This window comes from Petromyzon marinus, chromosome 44 (genome assembly GCF_048934315.1).
Source record: "Petromyzon marinus isolate PM22_M1 ecotype Great Lakes invasive population chromosome 44, UKy_Petmar_22M1.pri1.0, whole genome shotgun sequence".
Taxonomy (NCBI): Eukaryota; Metazoa; Chordata; class Hyperoartia; order Petromyzontiformes; family Petromyzontidae; genus Petromyzon; species Petromyzon marinus.
The window spans coordinates 6117063-6133078 of NC_133710.1; the positions used below are offsets into that span (position 1 = coordinate 6117063).

Here is a 16016-nt window from a genome sequence, read left to right on the forward strand (position 1 = left end):
GGAATTGAACCCACAACCTCCTGTATAGCAGGCGAGGTAGTTAAGATCTCGCTACAATGGCCAACACCACGCACGCCCGGCCGCCTTTGTCTCCCCAGTGCTAATATTTTATACAGACCGCACCAGGTACTCTCTTGCAAGGCCGAGTAGACCTAGGGGAGGCCCCCAGGACCGGTTCAGATATTCATCGCCGATGTTGTTGGCCGTGAGCTGGAAACCCACCACTGGTCAGCGCCGGGTTTTGTCGCGCAGTTTCGCTAACCGCTGCGCCACTGTTCCTCCAAAACCAACGAAAGCGACACAAACACTCGCGCACCAAACGCCGGCCGAAGTCTTGAAGTGTTATCATTTAATTACAGGAAATGCATAACATCGTCGTTTTCACCCAGAGGCGACGGCGCCCGTACAGATCCTCCTATGCGCTGCATCAAATGTTCGGCACACATGCAGGAAAAACAACGTAATCATACAAAACAAAATAAAAACACAAAACGTGACATTCGCTCGACACTTCATCATCGTCGTCATTAGTAGTAGTAGTAAACAGACTCTAGACGGACTAACTTGACATAAAGTCCGTGCCAATCTTAGCATTGTCTTCATCAAGTCATTCAAAAACGTGTGCTAATTATTAAAGATCGTGATTAGCATTACATGATCGTCAATGAATAACATTTTCGAGTGAGCAGAGCGACTTTGTGTCAATTCGCTAACACCGTATAAAACACAACAGGCCCAGTAGTTCGTAACTTATTAGTGACAAAACTTCAGTGACATCATTAACACAAACCAACTCCCCCCAAATACTGTAGACTGAAAAACCAACAAACTCAAAACGCAAAGGAACAGCCGGCGAATATTTAACGAAACTCAAAACCAGTGTTAGACAATTCACAGACACGGTAACCAAAACGTTCGTTTCAGCGATTGCCAAATAGACACACAAAAAAGAAACCCCCACAATTCAATGCAAGCGCCGACCACAAAAGCATCACCAGCCCCATCCAAACCAGCCGGCGTAACCGAACTGCACGGCCCTCCCGGTACAGTACCACGTGACCACGTGCACCGCTCCACGTCCTCCTCGCTTTCAGAAAAGTCTCCAGGCACGCGCAGCGAAACGTCGGCACGCGCCGCGTCCCCCACACAACGTGGCGGCGGCGGCAGAACCGCCAACGCCGCAACAACGCAACCACCTACGCAGTTATTTATTGCAGTTCGATCGCTTCACTACAACCGGGACTTTCATAAATAACAGTTGTGACCATTTGTTCCGGTGTCGCGCGCTGGCAATACTGGAGCAAGGCTACGCGACTATCGGTAGCCACACGGCCATTGGCGAGGTATACTTGGGAGTGCCGGGTCTGGGAAATACCTCATCGACAACCACCGCGGGACAGACCCGGCACAAATAAATGCAGAAGCCCTTGCCGTCACAACAGTCTCGTGGCCCCCTCCTTCACCGCGGCACTAAAAACTCATCGGCGCTCACGGTAAAACGGCTCTATTATTGGTCCTGCGTGAGACGAACTTTTAGCCCCAGAGGGCAAAAAAAATTTCTATGATTTTTTTTGGTAACAGCTTTTTGTCGAAAGTTAACAGAAGATTACGGTACTTTCCAGAAAACGCACGTGGGCCCCCACCCCCCTCCCCGCTCCCCCGCCCCCGTTGCATACAGCCGATCGTGGGAGGAGGTGAGAGTCGCGGCAGATTGGGACTTGGGTAGAAGGCGGCGAGCCCGTGGGGTTGGTGGATCATGCAGAGATGCCCGCACCCCCGCCGAAAAGCAAGGGCCGGATCACGTGGCAGTACGGCAAGTGGGTTGCTTGCTCGTTCCACTCCTGTCGGATCCGCGTGATGGGGTTTCTTCGGGTACTCTGCCTCCCACACGCAGCCAACGACTCGTACATTTCAAATCGCCAAACATACCAATGTGTAGCAGCAGGACCTCCCTGCAAACATATTCTTGAGGCTCACTGAGGCTTTCCTGCGTAAGGAAATATGAAATTATTATAGCTCCAGTGGGGTGCAGTGCCGGCACAGTCGTTAGCGGACTGCACTATGAACCCAGTGACCCGAGTTCGATTCCCGGCCATGGCTAACATCGGTGATCCCAGCGGGTCTCGGACCGTGGCACCCTGCATCGAGTCACATTGACCACCGTCATGAAGTATGGTCAAACATTCACTCCCACGACCGACATGGGGTGGTGCGAGGCCTCCATCCAGCAGTGGAGTGACAAAGGTCTATAAATTATTACCATTGTAAGGCTACAGTATTCACACTGGCCAGAAGATTCACGCACACGAGATAAACTTCACCGATCACACGGCATGCGGCGACTCACCGACTCGATTCATGGTCACGATTCGGAGTTTGCCGATCGATTCGTGAAACCGATTTGGCCCGGTTGCTCACAGAGTGTAGTCAGGGCCACTTGAGTCGGAACAACCGAGACCTGGGTTCGACTCCAGGTTTTCGCGGATGAAACAGGGATCTCCAGCGCCCTGAGTCGATGGGGGCTATCAGCCCGGTCACCAATGACCACACGTTAATAAAAACATGAGCTTAGTTTCTCAACGAATTTCCCCGAATTGTGGCTCTGGGAATTAAACGTCGTTTTTATCGGCAAGTGAAGAGATGGATGGATAAAGAGGTCCCCCCCCCCCTACTGAAGTGACTTCAGAAGTAGTTCTACGACATCAACTTCTCGGGCCGTTCCCTAAACAAAGAGGGTGGGAAAGATTTAAACAAAAATTAAAATCGACAGAAGAGAAATGCTTTTTAGTCCGGCCTTAATTGTCACGACTGAGCAGACTTCAGAATCGGCAGTCTACAGACTTCCGAATGGGAATTTATATCTCCCGACATGCCGGTCGGATACAATTGGCAGAGGGTAGTGGGGGGGGAAGGATCGATTGTAATTATTGTCTCACCCACAAACGTCCAAACTAACTGCTGCCTCTGCTGGCCAACATTGTTTCGGCACACTGATTAGGCCGATTCGACAGATTAGACCAAAATAAATCTCTCTCCGATGTGCTTTCGGGGAAAGTAGGGGGTTATACCTTGTGTTGTTCGGCACAACTGTCCAACATTCTACTCCTGGCCCGTAAACTTCCTAATGGTGGTGAAGGGGTCGTTGTGGGGGGGTGGGGGGCAACAGGACAGAACGAGAGACCTCTTCCACCAAGCGGAGGTCAACCGAATATTCGGTTGCCGAACGAGCAGCACGTGGAGCGTTTCCGTTGGATGCTGTGCCGAGCTAGGTATGGCATGGCACAGCGTCTCCCCAGCATCGCGTCGGAGTTCCACGCAATGGCACGCCGCTGCTACAAAACCCCCGCCAAAGTCGTGGCGAAAGTCGGAGGCGTTGAGGGCCTCCGCCCGCGTCCGGTGAATCGGCGCGCCCGGTGAATCGGCGCGCCCGGTGAATCGGCGCGCCCGGTCAATCGGCGCGTGCCGAGCGGTGGCGGCAGAGGCCACGAATCCCAACGAGCATCGCCGCTCCAGCCGCCGGCGCACACCACCCACAATTCAAACGGGGAAAAGTAACCAACATAAAAAAAACACACTTCATATCCACGCTTGAAAACGAAAAAGCACTTAAATTTCGATTTAAAGCTTTCATGACTGCAGTAATTCATATTCTTAGCTCTTTAGGTAAAGTCACGTTGAAGGGAAACAATAAAATAAATATAAAACAATAAAAATTCTCACGACGTTTCGACCATAACACAAACGGTCACCAAAAAGATGGATTCTGGCTTAGCAATCATTGGAAGGATTTGATAAACCATTTCAGGTCTTAATTGATTGTTCACGCTTACGGTGGTTTTCAGACAGCATACATTAATTTTTCGTCTCCCCCTCCTCTTTTCAGAACATAGATGGACTCATCCTTCTAAACAAACTGCCAAATCGCTGCCTGTGGTGCTAACGTTTTTCAAAAATAAATGAATACAAACACCGTTTGAAAATAAATAAATGCAAACCGCCACTTCTTTCAAATGTTTCTTGCCGTTGGTTTTCACACCTGATGATGACCGTTTGTGTTATGGTCGAAACGTCATGAGAATTTTTATTGTTTTATACATACTTTATTATTTTATTGTTTCCCTTCAACGTGACTTTACCTAAAGAGCTAAGAATATAAAAAAGCACTTGCGATGATTTCCTTCATCCTCCTGTCGCTGTCGTGTCTGTGTCCTTGGACACGAAGTGTGCACACAGTGATGCTCAGTCGGTTTGTACTGGCTTCGTAATGAGGCTGCTCCGGATATCCGCGCGGGCGCAATATCCCGCGCCTCCGGTTAGCACGGTTGGCTAGGTACGGGGCGAAAGAAGTTAAACACACACATCCACAGCGGACCCGCCACGGACAACCGCCACGCCTTGCTAGCGGATCGCGCAGCGGTGACGAAACCGCGGTGGGGTCGGGATCGACGAGCTGCCTGGTGGTGACAGTACAGCAAGTAGGCTGTGACGTCTACACGCCCACCCCCCACACCGCCCCATCTCATCTCGCTGTCTCACTCTACTCCCCTCCTCTGCTGCACTCCAATTACCAAGGCTTTCCGTCGAAGCCAGCTGTGGCTCGGTGGGCGGTCGCTCATTCTCCTCTGCTGCCGCCACAGTCTAGAACTTCCTTTCCCCAGCCATCCATGCTGTCGATTCCCTGCCACTTTTCATGTACAGGCTCAAGAGATCTTTCTCTTGGGCCATCAAATATGCCCGGTCGTCCTGTGCAACGTCTCAAGCTATGGTGCCATCCATCGTATTTCGTCCCAAAAGGCTCCTGCTTTTTAGACATTCAACCACTCCTGCACAGCGCACGCAAGCCTAACAACCTACTTGCTGTAGTACCGCCTTTAAACTGCGCTCACACCACCTCGCCAGCTTGCCGTACCCGATCGATCGACCGTCCGCACGTGCGTAACGTACGGCGATCGTCAAGAAGAGCGCGGCTTCCCTCTCCATCCCGGCGGTGGCATTGCCATCGCAGCCCCACCACTGTTACCACCACCGCGACCACCACCACTGCCACCATCGCAACCAACCACTGCTACCACCACCGCCGGCACTCAGAAGTGCGAGCGCCGGTGCTTAATGAAGTTGCTGGAGACCGTGAACTTGCGTCCGCACACGTCGCAGGTGTACGGCTTCTCGCCCGTGTGCGTGCGCATGTGGTACACCAGGCTCGAGTTCTGGCAGAAGGCCTTGCCGCACACCTTGCACGTGAAGGGCTTCTCGCCCGTGTGGCGTCTCCGGTGGCTGGTGAGCACCGCCAGGTGCCCGAACGAGCGCCCGCAGAACTCGCAGTTGTACGGCCGCTCGCCCGTGTGCGTGCGCCGGTGGATCGTCAGGTACGACGGCGTCGAAAACTCCTTGCCGCACTCCTCGCAGCGGCTCGCGTTGCGGCCGAACACGCCGGCGCCGCCGTCTCCGCTGCCGTCGCCGTAGCCGCCGCCTTCGCCGGGCGCCAGCGCGAGCTGCCCGTTCCACTCGTCGGTGGCGGCGGCGGCGGAGGTCGGGGCGTCGTCCGGCGCGCCGGGGCGCGCGGCGATTACAGGGCGGTGGTGGTGGTGATGGGTGCCGCCGGTCTCGCCGAGTTCGCGCGCCGACAGCGGGTAGGGATGCGACAGCGGGCGGTCGCCACTGCGAGCCGGGTTCCTTGCCGGCGCCGGGATGCGGCGAACGCTTGCGACCGGCTTGATGTCTGCCACCACCTGCTGCTGCTGAACATAAAGGGCGCTGGCGGGGTTCCAGATTCTTTCGGGTTCCCTGCCCCAGCCGCCTGTAACGAACAACAACAACGGCATCAACCGGCGGCATCGACCAGGAGAAAGGAGAGGAAACGTAATTTGTTTGTAGAGGATAACGGGTGGCTTAGAAGTCAGAGTGCTGTACTGGCCCCTCTGAGATCCTGGGTTCTGATCCAGGCTACAACCGGGCTTTCGCAAGTGTGGGGGGGGGGGGTTAATGGCCTGAGCCCAGTCTCCAGTCATTCACACATCAGGTTTGGTCTTGAACTTCATTTTGGGCTGACTTTTAACCGTCATGTCAAGAACACGGCTCTCTGAGTTAATCACAACTTCGTCAACCACCGCACTCTTTTCACAATCGCGATTGCAGGCAATCCTCGGTTTACGTGCTTTTGCGGTACGCCAATTTTGGAATAACGCGGCACGCTTTGTATTTAGACCTTTCATTTACATACAGCGAGGCAATTTTGGGATTAACGCCATCCTAGCCTGGCACCGCGACCCAATGACGATGCCAGCAGCCAGTGCGGTACAATAATCGGTGTGCTGTGCCGTACAGCATCACGCCGCGTGTACATCGGCACTCTTCCCTTTGTCTCTCGTTGTGATCGCACGATGTAAAGTTGATTCCGCCACTCTCCCTCTCTCGTTCTCTCCTTTACTCAACTTCTCTCTTGCGCTTTCTCTCTCTCTCCCACCTTCCCTCCAGCAACTCCACCCACTCTTTATCCACGCACGTGCGGCTCCTCAACTCCAAGTCTGTCTCCCTCCTCGTCGTCTCCATCCATCCTCTCCACATCGCAACTCCGGCGTAGTTACAAGTAAAACTGTTTTTCTTTTTTGAATTTACTAGGAAGTATATCGGAGTTTACACGATTTTCCTTTTTAATTTCAAGTATTATATCGTGTGTAGTTGTATTGTATTGACATAGGCTCAGATAATATAGGCGATTATGTCTGCGAGTGGGAGTGAAATCCCCGAACCTCCCTCCTTGACCATAAATTTCTTATGAGAAAATTGCTTTTCACGTAACGCGATTTTGAGATACGCGCGCTTTTCCGGGAACGAATCTATCGCGTACGTCGAGGAGTGCCTGTACATCCGTGTCACCGGGGGCCCAGTGGCGCCGCGTGTAAACGCCGATCGATTGGCAACCTCCGGGGTGGAAACTCACCTTCGTCCAAAGCCTCCGCCTTCACCACGACCTGGCCGGTCTCCAGCTCCGAACCGCCAACCTCCACCACCGGGGGAGAGGTTGCCGAGGTCGCCGAGGTCGCCGAGGTCGCCGAGGTCAGCATCTCGCTCATCCTCAGCAGGGGCCCTTGCGCGGAATCTGTAACCAATCAGTGACGCCCGTTATTAGTCTGCCCGCCCACCCGCTCGCTCACACTTAACTCTTTCCCATTCCGAGACGTTCACCGCTGACTCTCGGAATGCGCAAGCAGCTCAGCGTTATTTTATTTAGAGAGGCGTAGTGCCGTTGTTTTTAAAGACACCATGCTCCCCGCAGGCGCCAAACTGTGCCAAACACCCTCCCGCATGGCCTTGTGGGAGCCTCGTTACCCATAAAGTTATTGTATTTTTGCTTTTTTTCCGGTTTCCTTTTGATGACATACACGTACGTCATCGGAACAGGAAATGGATAAAATCGAAATCAGCCTCCCGGTCTCTGTCAGACCTCGAAAGCTAAGCAGGTGTGAAATGGGGAGGGGGCCAACACTCCCGTGAAGAAGGAACAGATGGAGATTACTCAACACTTCGCCGAACCGCCTTCTTCCTGGCAAGCCAGGGTAGGGCACATCCACGATGCCCACGGTGGGGGAGGGGGGGGGTGAAGCAGTTTCACGACATCTGCGCGATCCACCAACCCTCTCGCTGCTGCCCGCACAGCGGTGGACTACAGGCAGCCAGCGTACAGCAGCGTGGCCGCCACCACCACCGCCCGGCGTCGCCCTAACGTTACCTGCAGGGAGCTTGGGGTAGGTCTCGGCCACCTGGTTGACTCTCCATCCCGAAGGCACTTCCACATCCTCCTCCTCTTCGCCGTCGTCGTGGTCGTCCACCTCCTCGGCTGGCATCTCGCACACTTCCTCGGTGCCGTGGTCGGCAACATCTGGGCACGGGCGTCCATTAACTCATTATAATCCCTCGACCGTTCCGATGACGTACGCGTACATCATCCGTTTCATCACGAATCATAGGAAAAACTAAAATAAAATAATTTTATTGGTACGTCTTCACGTCGCAAGATGTACCGAGGCTCCCACAAGGCCACGCGGAAGGGCGCGTGGCACAGTTTGGCGCCAGCTATCATTGAGTGCGGTCATGTCGCTACGGTTCTCTGCGGTGAGTGCCATGTCTTTAAATAAATCGGCGCTACGCCTCTCTAAATCAAATTAACGAGGAGCCGCTTGCACGTTCCGAGATCCAGTGGTGAACGGGACCCACACCCTGCCACTTGCAGACGCCTCGGAATGGGCAAGGGTTAACGTGTTTGTTTTCCCCTCTACCCCACCCCACCTACCCCCCCACCCCAAAATGTTATCCCAAAGGTGGCTATCAGCATCGCGTCGCTCTAAGCGGTGGGGGTTTTCTCCGAGCTCGCCAGTTTACTCCCACGCGGAAGCCAAACTCTCGTGAACCGAATTCATTCGTGGCCAAACATTATCCCGATGTTGCGGGACCCCCCCGAAGAAGAGAAAAGAAAAAAAGGACGGCCCTGTGGGAAGTCAACAGGAGGCTGTCCTACACAACGACTGCCTCCAACGATAGGAATGTGGAATTTCCACTGCGAGCTCGGAAACCACAAAATGAGCACGACGCCATCACACTGCTTGTTCCAGCGCCAACGACAGTGACCCTTAATCCTTGCCCGGTCCTCAAAGACTTCGGAACTAGGAGAGCTAGTGGGGCAGCGGTTAGCTCACAGCACTATAAACCCAGCGACCGTCGATTCCCGGCTCCGGCTAACATCGGTGGTGCAGTGATATATTAACCGGTTTCGGTCTCCCGTCATGCCTTCACCATTCCTGACTGACCAGTATGGTCAGTGAGGTCTTAACTATTTTTTATTTTACCAGGTAAGGACCATTGAGCTATATAGCTCATTTTCAGAAGAAACCTGGCCACAATGATAGCTCAATGAAGTGGCTTATCACGTGGACATTTACAGCAGCCATATACCCTAAACGCATGTTGATTCCTAAATGTGGAGGGAAAAACTGGAGGATCCCAGAGAAAAATCCATGCGGCCACGGGGAGAGAGAAGCAAACTCCAAATATACAGCCGTCAGGGTTGGGATCGAACCCACGACTTCCTGTATACCTGGCGAGGTAGTTTACGTCCTCGCCACCATGGCAGCCAAACAACCTCTACGACTGACACACCGTGGGGAGGCCTTCCACCAGCAGCGGACTGAAAAATGCCCTCAAATGACCGACAGCAAGCTGAGGGAAGATGTCACCTGAACCGCTTCATTAACAACCCTCCACTGCTCTCCACATTCCAAGCGTTCCAAAATGCAGTCGCCCGTTTCCACGCGACGAGGATCCTCACCCCACCCCCATGCTCACCTGAATAGCGGTGCGTGCCGCTACGACGCTGGCGCTGCCGTTGCCTCTGCTCCGACGCTTCTCCGTCGCCGCTGCCGGCGCCTCCGGAATCGGCAACTCCGTCTCCGTCCCGGGGCGTGCCCACGTCCAGCGCGCTCAGCTTGTCGGCCGAGCGGAGGAGCTCGCGGCTCAGGCTGCTCAGCGTGTTCACGAGCGCCTCCAGCAGCGAGCCAAGGCCGGGGCACGATCGGCCCGACGCGGCGGCGCCGCAGTCGCCGACGCGCTCCGCTGGGAACGCCGCCACCACGCGGCGCAGCACGGCGTAGAAGCCGAAGGGCAGGCGCTCGCGGGCGACGCAGAAGAGCTCGGAGCGAACCTGCAGGTCCTCGGCGCAGGCGAGCAGCACCTCGTAGTCCCGGATCCCCAGCTCGGTGTCCATGGCGAGCGCGATCTCGGGGCTGAGCCCGCGCGTGCCAAGCCACGCCGGGAAGCCCCGGTGCGGCGAATGCAGCCGCTCCTCCACGGCCATAGTAACCGCCGAATGCTGCGGTCTCCTCCTTACGCTCCTGCCGTGTTAACGATCCCTCCTCCGGTATTCCTAATGCCCTTCCGCCCTCACTTTCTCCTCTGCCTCTCTTCCTGTGTTCCCACTTCCTTCTTCTCCCGCGTTCCTAATCCTCCTCCTCCCGTGTTTACCGCCTCCTCTTCGCCCCGTGTCGCTCCTTCCACCTCTTCTCCTTCTGGGTTTCCACTCTCTGCACTTCTTTCTTCTTGTCTGTGCCTTTGGAAAGGTCTCGTCCTCAAGGCTCGGCTTCTTGTCGCGAACAGTGCGACACCTGCTCACACATGCATGCACAGAGTGGACACGGTGACTCTCAATTGCCCGCGGGCGAGCGGCCAGCCCGAGTCACCCACCGTGCAGATTAAACCTGGATTTCGATTCGCACTTCTGCTTTGATCGTCCGCTGCTCCTCAATCGTTGGAGGGCCGGCGGCCCAGTGGCCCATTGCGACCGACCGATCGCTTTAAGCAGCGGTAGGAACGGACGACGGCATTCTATGTTATCACCACCCCCCCCCCACCTCCCCATTCCACGTAGGTAGACGATGGATGTGGTCTTATACGTGGGCTTTAACCGCCAATATTCTAATTCACAATTAGTTTGTTTTGACAGACACGGGCGTTTTCCTGACCTAATATTAACACGGTTTGCGTTATCCGTGGTTTTGCTTGATCTTGGTCGCTGCAAAGATGACCTTAGCATGGAGTAATCGGCATTTGAATTTTCAATTAATTCTAGAAGTCAATAGGTGGATCATCGCATGTGGATCCTCGGACCCATGGGAACAGTGGGTTTTATTATTGTACGGGACGTAATGGTTGGCCTAATGTGATTGATGTGATTAAAGCCTTTGTATTGAATGGGGCTGCTTGGAAGGGTGAATGAGCCTTTTGAATACAATACAAAAGGTTGGATCAGCGTGTCCCGCATTCCGCCGTGTTTGAATGGGGGCCATGCGGAACTCCAACTGATGATTTAAAAAAATACGTGTTCTTTCGCCAAATGTGCAGCCTATGAGCAGATCACTCGGAATTCGCCCCATCTCCATCAGATCTCAGAAACCAAGCAGGTCCGTGCCTGGAGGGTTGCTTTGATGGGAAAGGTGCTCATGAATAAAATTCACATTCATCAACAACAACGTGCAGCCTTCGAAGGGGGAAAAGAAATGTACATGACAGGCGACATTCTCGGCAATGGCAGATGAATAAAAACAGGTTGGTATAGGCGTTGGGGCAGCAGAGGACAGTGTGGCCAAGTTAATAATAATTGTACCACATCTACGCATCTCGCTTTCACCAATCCGAACTGACCCAAGAATGGCCAAATAACCCCCAAGCCCACACGGGGGGAGGGTGGGAGGGAGGCCCTCATCCGGCAGCGGCTGACAATACCACAGCACACGCACCGTCCAGCAATGTGGGGCAAGGCTCGCTGTGAAGATCTGACGCGCGCAAACACCGCCGTGGACACGTTTCGCGAGTTGCTCGTCAGAATGTCGACGATGGTTGAGACCCAAAAAAGGACAGTGGAGGAGTCCCTCCATCCAGCAGTGGATTGAGGAAATGAGCTGCACACGTGCAAGTGCAGACACAGCTCCTGCACTGGCAGCACACGAATCAGCGTCGACACCTTCCCAGTAAGCATGCCATTGGGTCAATGTTGGACCAACGTTGGCCCAGCATTGGAACAAACGTTCCATATTTACGCTTCCTCAAGTCAAGAAACGCGCCTGCTCACATCCATTACACCTTTCATCCCAAACAGTGCCGTTTGTTACTGCCCACTCGGCGTTTTGGACCTGTGCTCGGCCAACTGAGAGTTTGAAACAATCACCACACCCCAGGACAAAGCCTCCGTGGCCGTGACTACACATGGCTCGGTTGTCCAACTCCAGCAAATTCAATTTCGCTCTGGCACGCGGGGGCAAGACTCGGCTTGAGACTCAAAGTTATTCATTCGCCAGTAATAGACAGGTGAACATTTGGCACATGAATCACACCACCACTACCATCACCACCGCATTACTCACCAATGTAGAGTACCATGCCCAGACAACATCGTGAATTCGCGACGTTGTCAGTTGCAAGCGTCACTCGTGAACACGAGCCGTGGCCTATCCTCTGCTGGATGAAGGCCTCGCCAAGACCCGTCGCCATCTCGCGATGCCACGATACCTCAAGTTCCCACGCAAGAGACGGATCTCATGGTTCCATCTCCGCGGTGGCCATCTGCTCGGGTTTGATTCCCTCCTTTGGCAGCCAGTCCATCACTGGTCTCGCCCAAAATTCAGTTGTACAAATGCACTCCACCCTGCGGTCGTCCACCTTTGTATCATCGTTTCTGATCCGACCCCGATAAAAACACAGAATTTTAATCTGCATCAACCACCCTCTGTAAAGGATTGCTGTGCCAAGAAATGTTTTTTACGTAATCACTGACCAGGGTTTCGTCCAATCACAAACCTTCCTTAGGACTGAGTTGATTAATTATGAATGCCGTCTTTGTCCATGGTTCAGGGGTTAAGGATCGGGGGTTTAGGGTTAATGGTTCGAGTTGACGATTTAGAGTTTGCATTTAGTTGTTATGGATAAAATGATGGTCTAGAGTTCAGGTTTTTGGTCAGGGGTTAATGATAGGGTTGAGAGATAGGGTGTTTGGGGTCTAGGATTAGGAGTTAGGGGTTGGCGAGAGGTTTAGAGTTTAGGATTATGGTTAGGGTTGAGGATTGGGGTTAGGGAAAATGTTAGGGGTTAGGGAAAATGTTAGGGATTAGGCGTAAGGGTTGGGGTCTGGTACAGCAGTAGTGCCTCGGATAAACTTTTATCGCCACGATTTTGCGAGGACAGCACTCTCAGCCATCTGTACCACTCTAGGATTAGGCATTAAAAAACATATAGCGCTTCAAAGTTTAAGATTTTGCATTACAGACTCAACCCATACCTGCTAATGATCCACTACCTGAGATCATTAATATACTCAACTCAAGCGACAAAGCGGGTGTGGACGGTGGCGCAATGGTTAGCGCAATGCGTTATGAGCCCGGAGGGGCTAGGTTCTATTCCCAGCCACGGCTAACATCAGTGGCGAGTGATGTCTAAACCGGTCGTGGCTCTACCCCCCCACCCCCCAAACCGCCTTTAACCAACCCGCACTGACCAGCGTGGTGAAGTATGGTCAAAGAAGGACCATGACTAATACACTGCTTGAGCATTACGGAGACCCTTAGTCTCGAATTTGTTTTATAATTGTTGTAGTAAGGTTCTTACCTGCCCCGACTGGACATCTATGAAAGAGAGCATTACAGCTCATCGGATTCTGTAAATAAATATTCCGATTCTGACAAATCGCTCGAAATCACTGTTATCATCACAAACAGATCGTCTTAAACAGCGCCTAAGAATTAACAGCGGTTCGAGACAATGACTGCTTGGTTATATATGAATAGCCCTCGATATTAAACCACGAACCACCAAACATCAACACCAGTCAAAAAAACGTGCCCCGCGACAATGTTTACCAGTCGAAGGGGAACTCCTCTAATCCGCGGGGTTATCACAGATTTTACCCCCCACCCCCCTCTTTAATCCGCGGTCGGGGATAACAATTCTCAGATAACCCTGCGGAAAAATTGATTTCATATGTGGCCAAAACCATCGCGGATGCTAGATCGAGGATATGCCATCCCCGCAAATTCGACAAAGTCACGGTCAATCGCGGATAACAGGAAGAATAGGACCAGTGGACAACATTCTGTGTTTCGCGTAACCCACGTTTGCCGAGGGAGGATATTGTGGCCACGGTCAAGAGTTCTCGTCTGTCGGTTATTCACAATATACATACCTCTCAAACCCTTGTCAGTGCCCTACCTGATTACAGACCAATTCAGACCACCTTATTGCTCACCCCGTGCCCATTATAAATCTCAACGTTCATCCTACAAAGTCTCCATCACGAGGGAGAAACACAGACAGACACAATTTGCCGTTGCCCGTTATTGAAACGGCTGTTAACGCCGTATGGACCCGAGTACTCAATTTCCCTGTACAAGAATACGGGTGGGTACACCGTATGGGTTGACAAGTTATGGATAAGCCAAACCAAAGTTACTTTCACGGTACGCGCGTGCACGTTCGCTGTTGTCGATCCACTGCTGGACGAGGGCCACTCCACGCCAACGTGCGTCGAGGAGGTTATTGGGCTGTGACCATACTTCACCACTGTTGGTCAGTTCGGGTTGGTGAAGGCGGGCAAGCATAGATGACTTGGGCAGCAGCATAGCACAGTGCAGTACAACAGCAGCAGCATAGCACAGTGCAGTACAAAAGCAGCATAGAACAGTGCAATACAACAGCAGCATAGAAGTGCAGTACGTCGTATTTTTTTAAATGTGCACTACGTCGGCCCTCAGCAGCACAGCCTATAACACCCCCACCCACCCCGTTGTGTGTAGTGGCAGCCCATTCAAACAAAACTAGACACCACAAAGGAACAACAACAACAACAACCACCAACACCCGGGTTTAGCTTGCCGAAGATTGTCGCAAGCCGGCGCGGATTGATCACAGGCGGTCACGCCACCACCACCAACAACAACAACCCAAACACCACCACCACAACCAACAACAACAACCCAAACACCACCACCACAACCAACAACAACAACCCAAACACCACCACCACAACCAACAACAACCCAAACACCACCACCGCCACCACCAGCAGCCCAAACACCACCACGCACGAGACAAGACGCGCGTGTGTACGTGTGTCCGCACACTTGTAAACGTAACAACAATGCAACGACGTCTTCAGTTCAAAACTGAACGAACATTCAAAACCCCGTGGGCGCCATTCAGGGGGACGACCACGACGACGACGACGACGCGGGGTTTTGGTTACCTTTTGGGGGCTTGGCCCACGGGCTCCCTCGCACACTGGGGCCTGGCCTCACGGCCGCCTCACGGCCGCCTGTCCACCACCACCACCACCCCCAACAACAACAAACACGGCCACCACAGCTTCACGAACCCAACTCCACCACCCACTCACGAAAAAAAAACCCACGACCGCTCTGCTGCCGCTCCTACTGCCTTCCTTTTGTCGCCCTCACCTGCCTCACAGCAAACCCCCCCCCCACCAGCCCGCCTTTGCGAATTATTCACGCGGAGCGAGTAACTTTAGACGTTACCATGGCCCGTTCGTTCTATCCGCTCCTGAGAGAGCGTGTGTCGTGGTGTAGTAGTAGTAGGAGGGAGCGGGGGGGGGGGGTAACAAGCGAGCGTTAACAGAAACCGCGGGGTTACTATTCGCGTTAGGGGGGCTCGACCACCACCAACCAACCAGCACCACCACCCACCACCACCCACCACGTTCAAATCCTGCCCCTGGGTTTAGTGTTCAACAGTTCAATTGGGAGCGCTTTGTCCGCGCCCCTGTGCGCATGTGTGGGCGGCTTTAATTGTTTATTTAGTTCGTCTTTCGCGAGGGGTTTATTTTATTATTATTTGTTCGCGACACACCAAAGATCCCCCGTGTAGCCTCAGCAGACTGTTGGGGGAGTGGGGGAGGGGGCAAGTGCTGTTAGCGAGCTCCTATAAAGGTCGGCACGGCACACGAGGGGGTGGGTGGCCAGCACCACGCCCGGCCGCCTTTGTCTCCCCAGTGGCGATGTTTACACAACGCGCCTAGGTACTCATTTGAGTCTACCTAGGGGAGGCCCAGGACACACCACACACTATAGATAACACACCACACATAAAACAAACACACTACACACATAACACCCCACACTAAACACACCACACACACAACACCCCACACACACAACACCCCACACACAAAACACCCCACACACACACAACACCCCACACACACAACACCCCACACACACAACACACATAAAACACACAACACAGTGTGGGGTGTTGTGTGTGTGTGTAGGAGTAAGAAGCGTCTCGTACCGAACGGGAACCCGGCCTCCGAACCGCACGTGGTGCCCCCAAACGCACACAGTCGCCGGAAGCCGAGCCTCGTCACGTGGGCGGCACGGATTCCAGGGGACCAATCACGGGGGGCTTGGGCGCGGAAACGCTCCGCCGCCCGGAAGTGAAGTGGATGGGGGGGGGCGTTGTGGGGG

General features: G+C 53.5%; 1 protein-coding gene across 2 annotated transcripts; it reads right to left on the bottom strand.

Annotated features, from left to right (window-relative positions):
- Nucleotides 1–332: 332 nt before the first annotated feature.
- On the bottom strand, nucleotides 333–15962 carry LOC116951915 (uncharacterized). 2 transcript variants are annotated; one of them, XM_032970760.2, is made up of 5 exons: nucleotides 15841–15962; nucleotides 9340–10154; nucleotides 7730–7879; nucleotides 6941–7099; nucleotides 333–5797 (listed from the first exon to the last, which is right to left on the bottom strand). In XM_032970760.2, the coding sequence occupies exons 2-5, from the start codon at nucleotides 9845–9847 to the stop codon at nucleotides 5085–5087; spliced, it is 1530 nt and encodes a 509-aa protein (XP_032826651.1). In that variant the 5' UTR covers nucleotides 9848–10154; nucleotides 15841–15962; the 3' UTR covers nucleotides 333–5084. The 2 variants fall into 2 exon arrangements, with proteins under 2 accessions (XP_032826651.1, XP_075930087.1); XM_076073972.1 differs by lacking the exon at nucleotides 15841–15962 and adding an exon at nucleotides 14780–15834.
- Between the last annotated feature and the right edge of the window lie 54 nt (nucleotides 15963–16016).

What these genes read in the sequence shown, in the direction of transcription:
- LOC116951915 (XM_032970760.2), bottom strand. Translation starts at nt 9,847, where the DNA reads ATGGCCGTGGAGGAGCGGCTGCATTCGCCGCACCGGGGCTTCCCGGCG. An exon ending in CGGCACGCACCGCTATTCAG is followed by an intron (nt 7,880 to 9,339) that starts GTGAGCATGGGG and finishes GCCCGTGCCCAG; the next exon opens with ATGTTGCCGACCACGGCACC. An exon ending in GGCGGAGGCTTTGGACGAAG is followed by an intron (nt 5,798 to 6,940) that starts GTGAGTTTCCAC and finishes TGTTCGTTACAG; the next exon opens with GCGGCTGGGGCAGGGAACCC.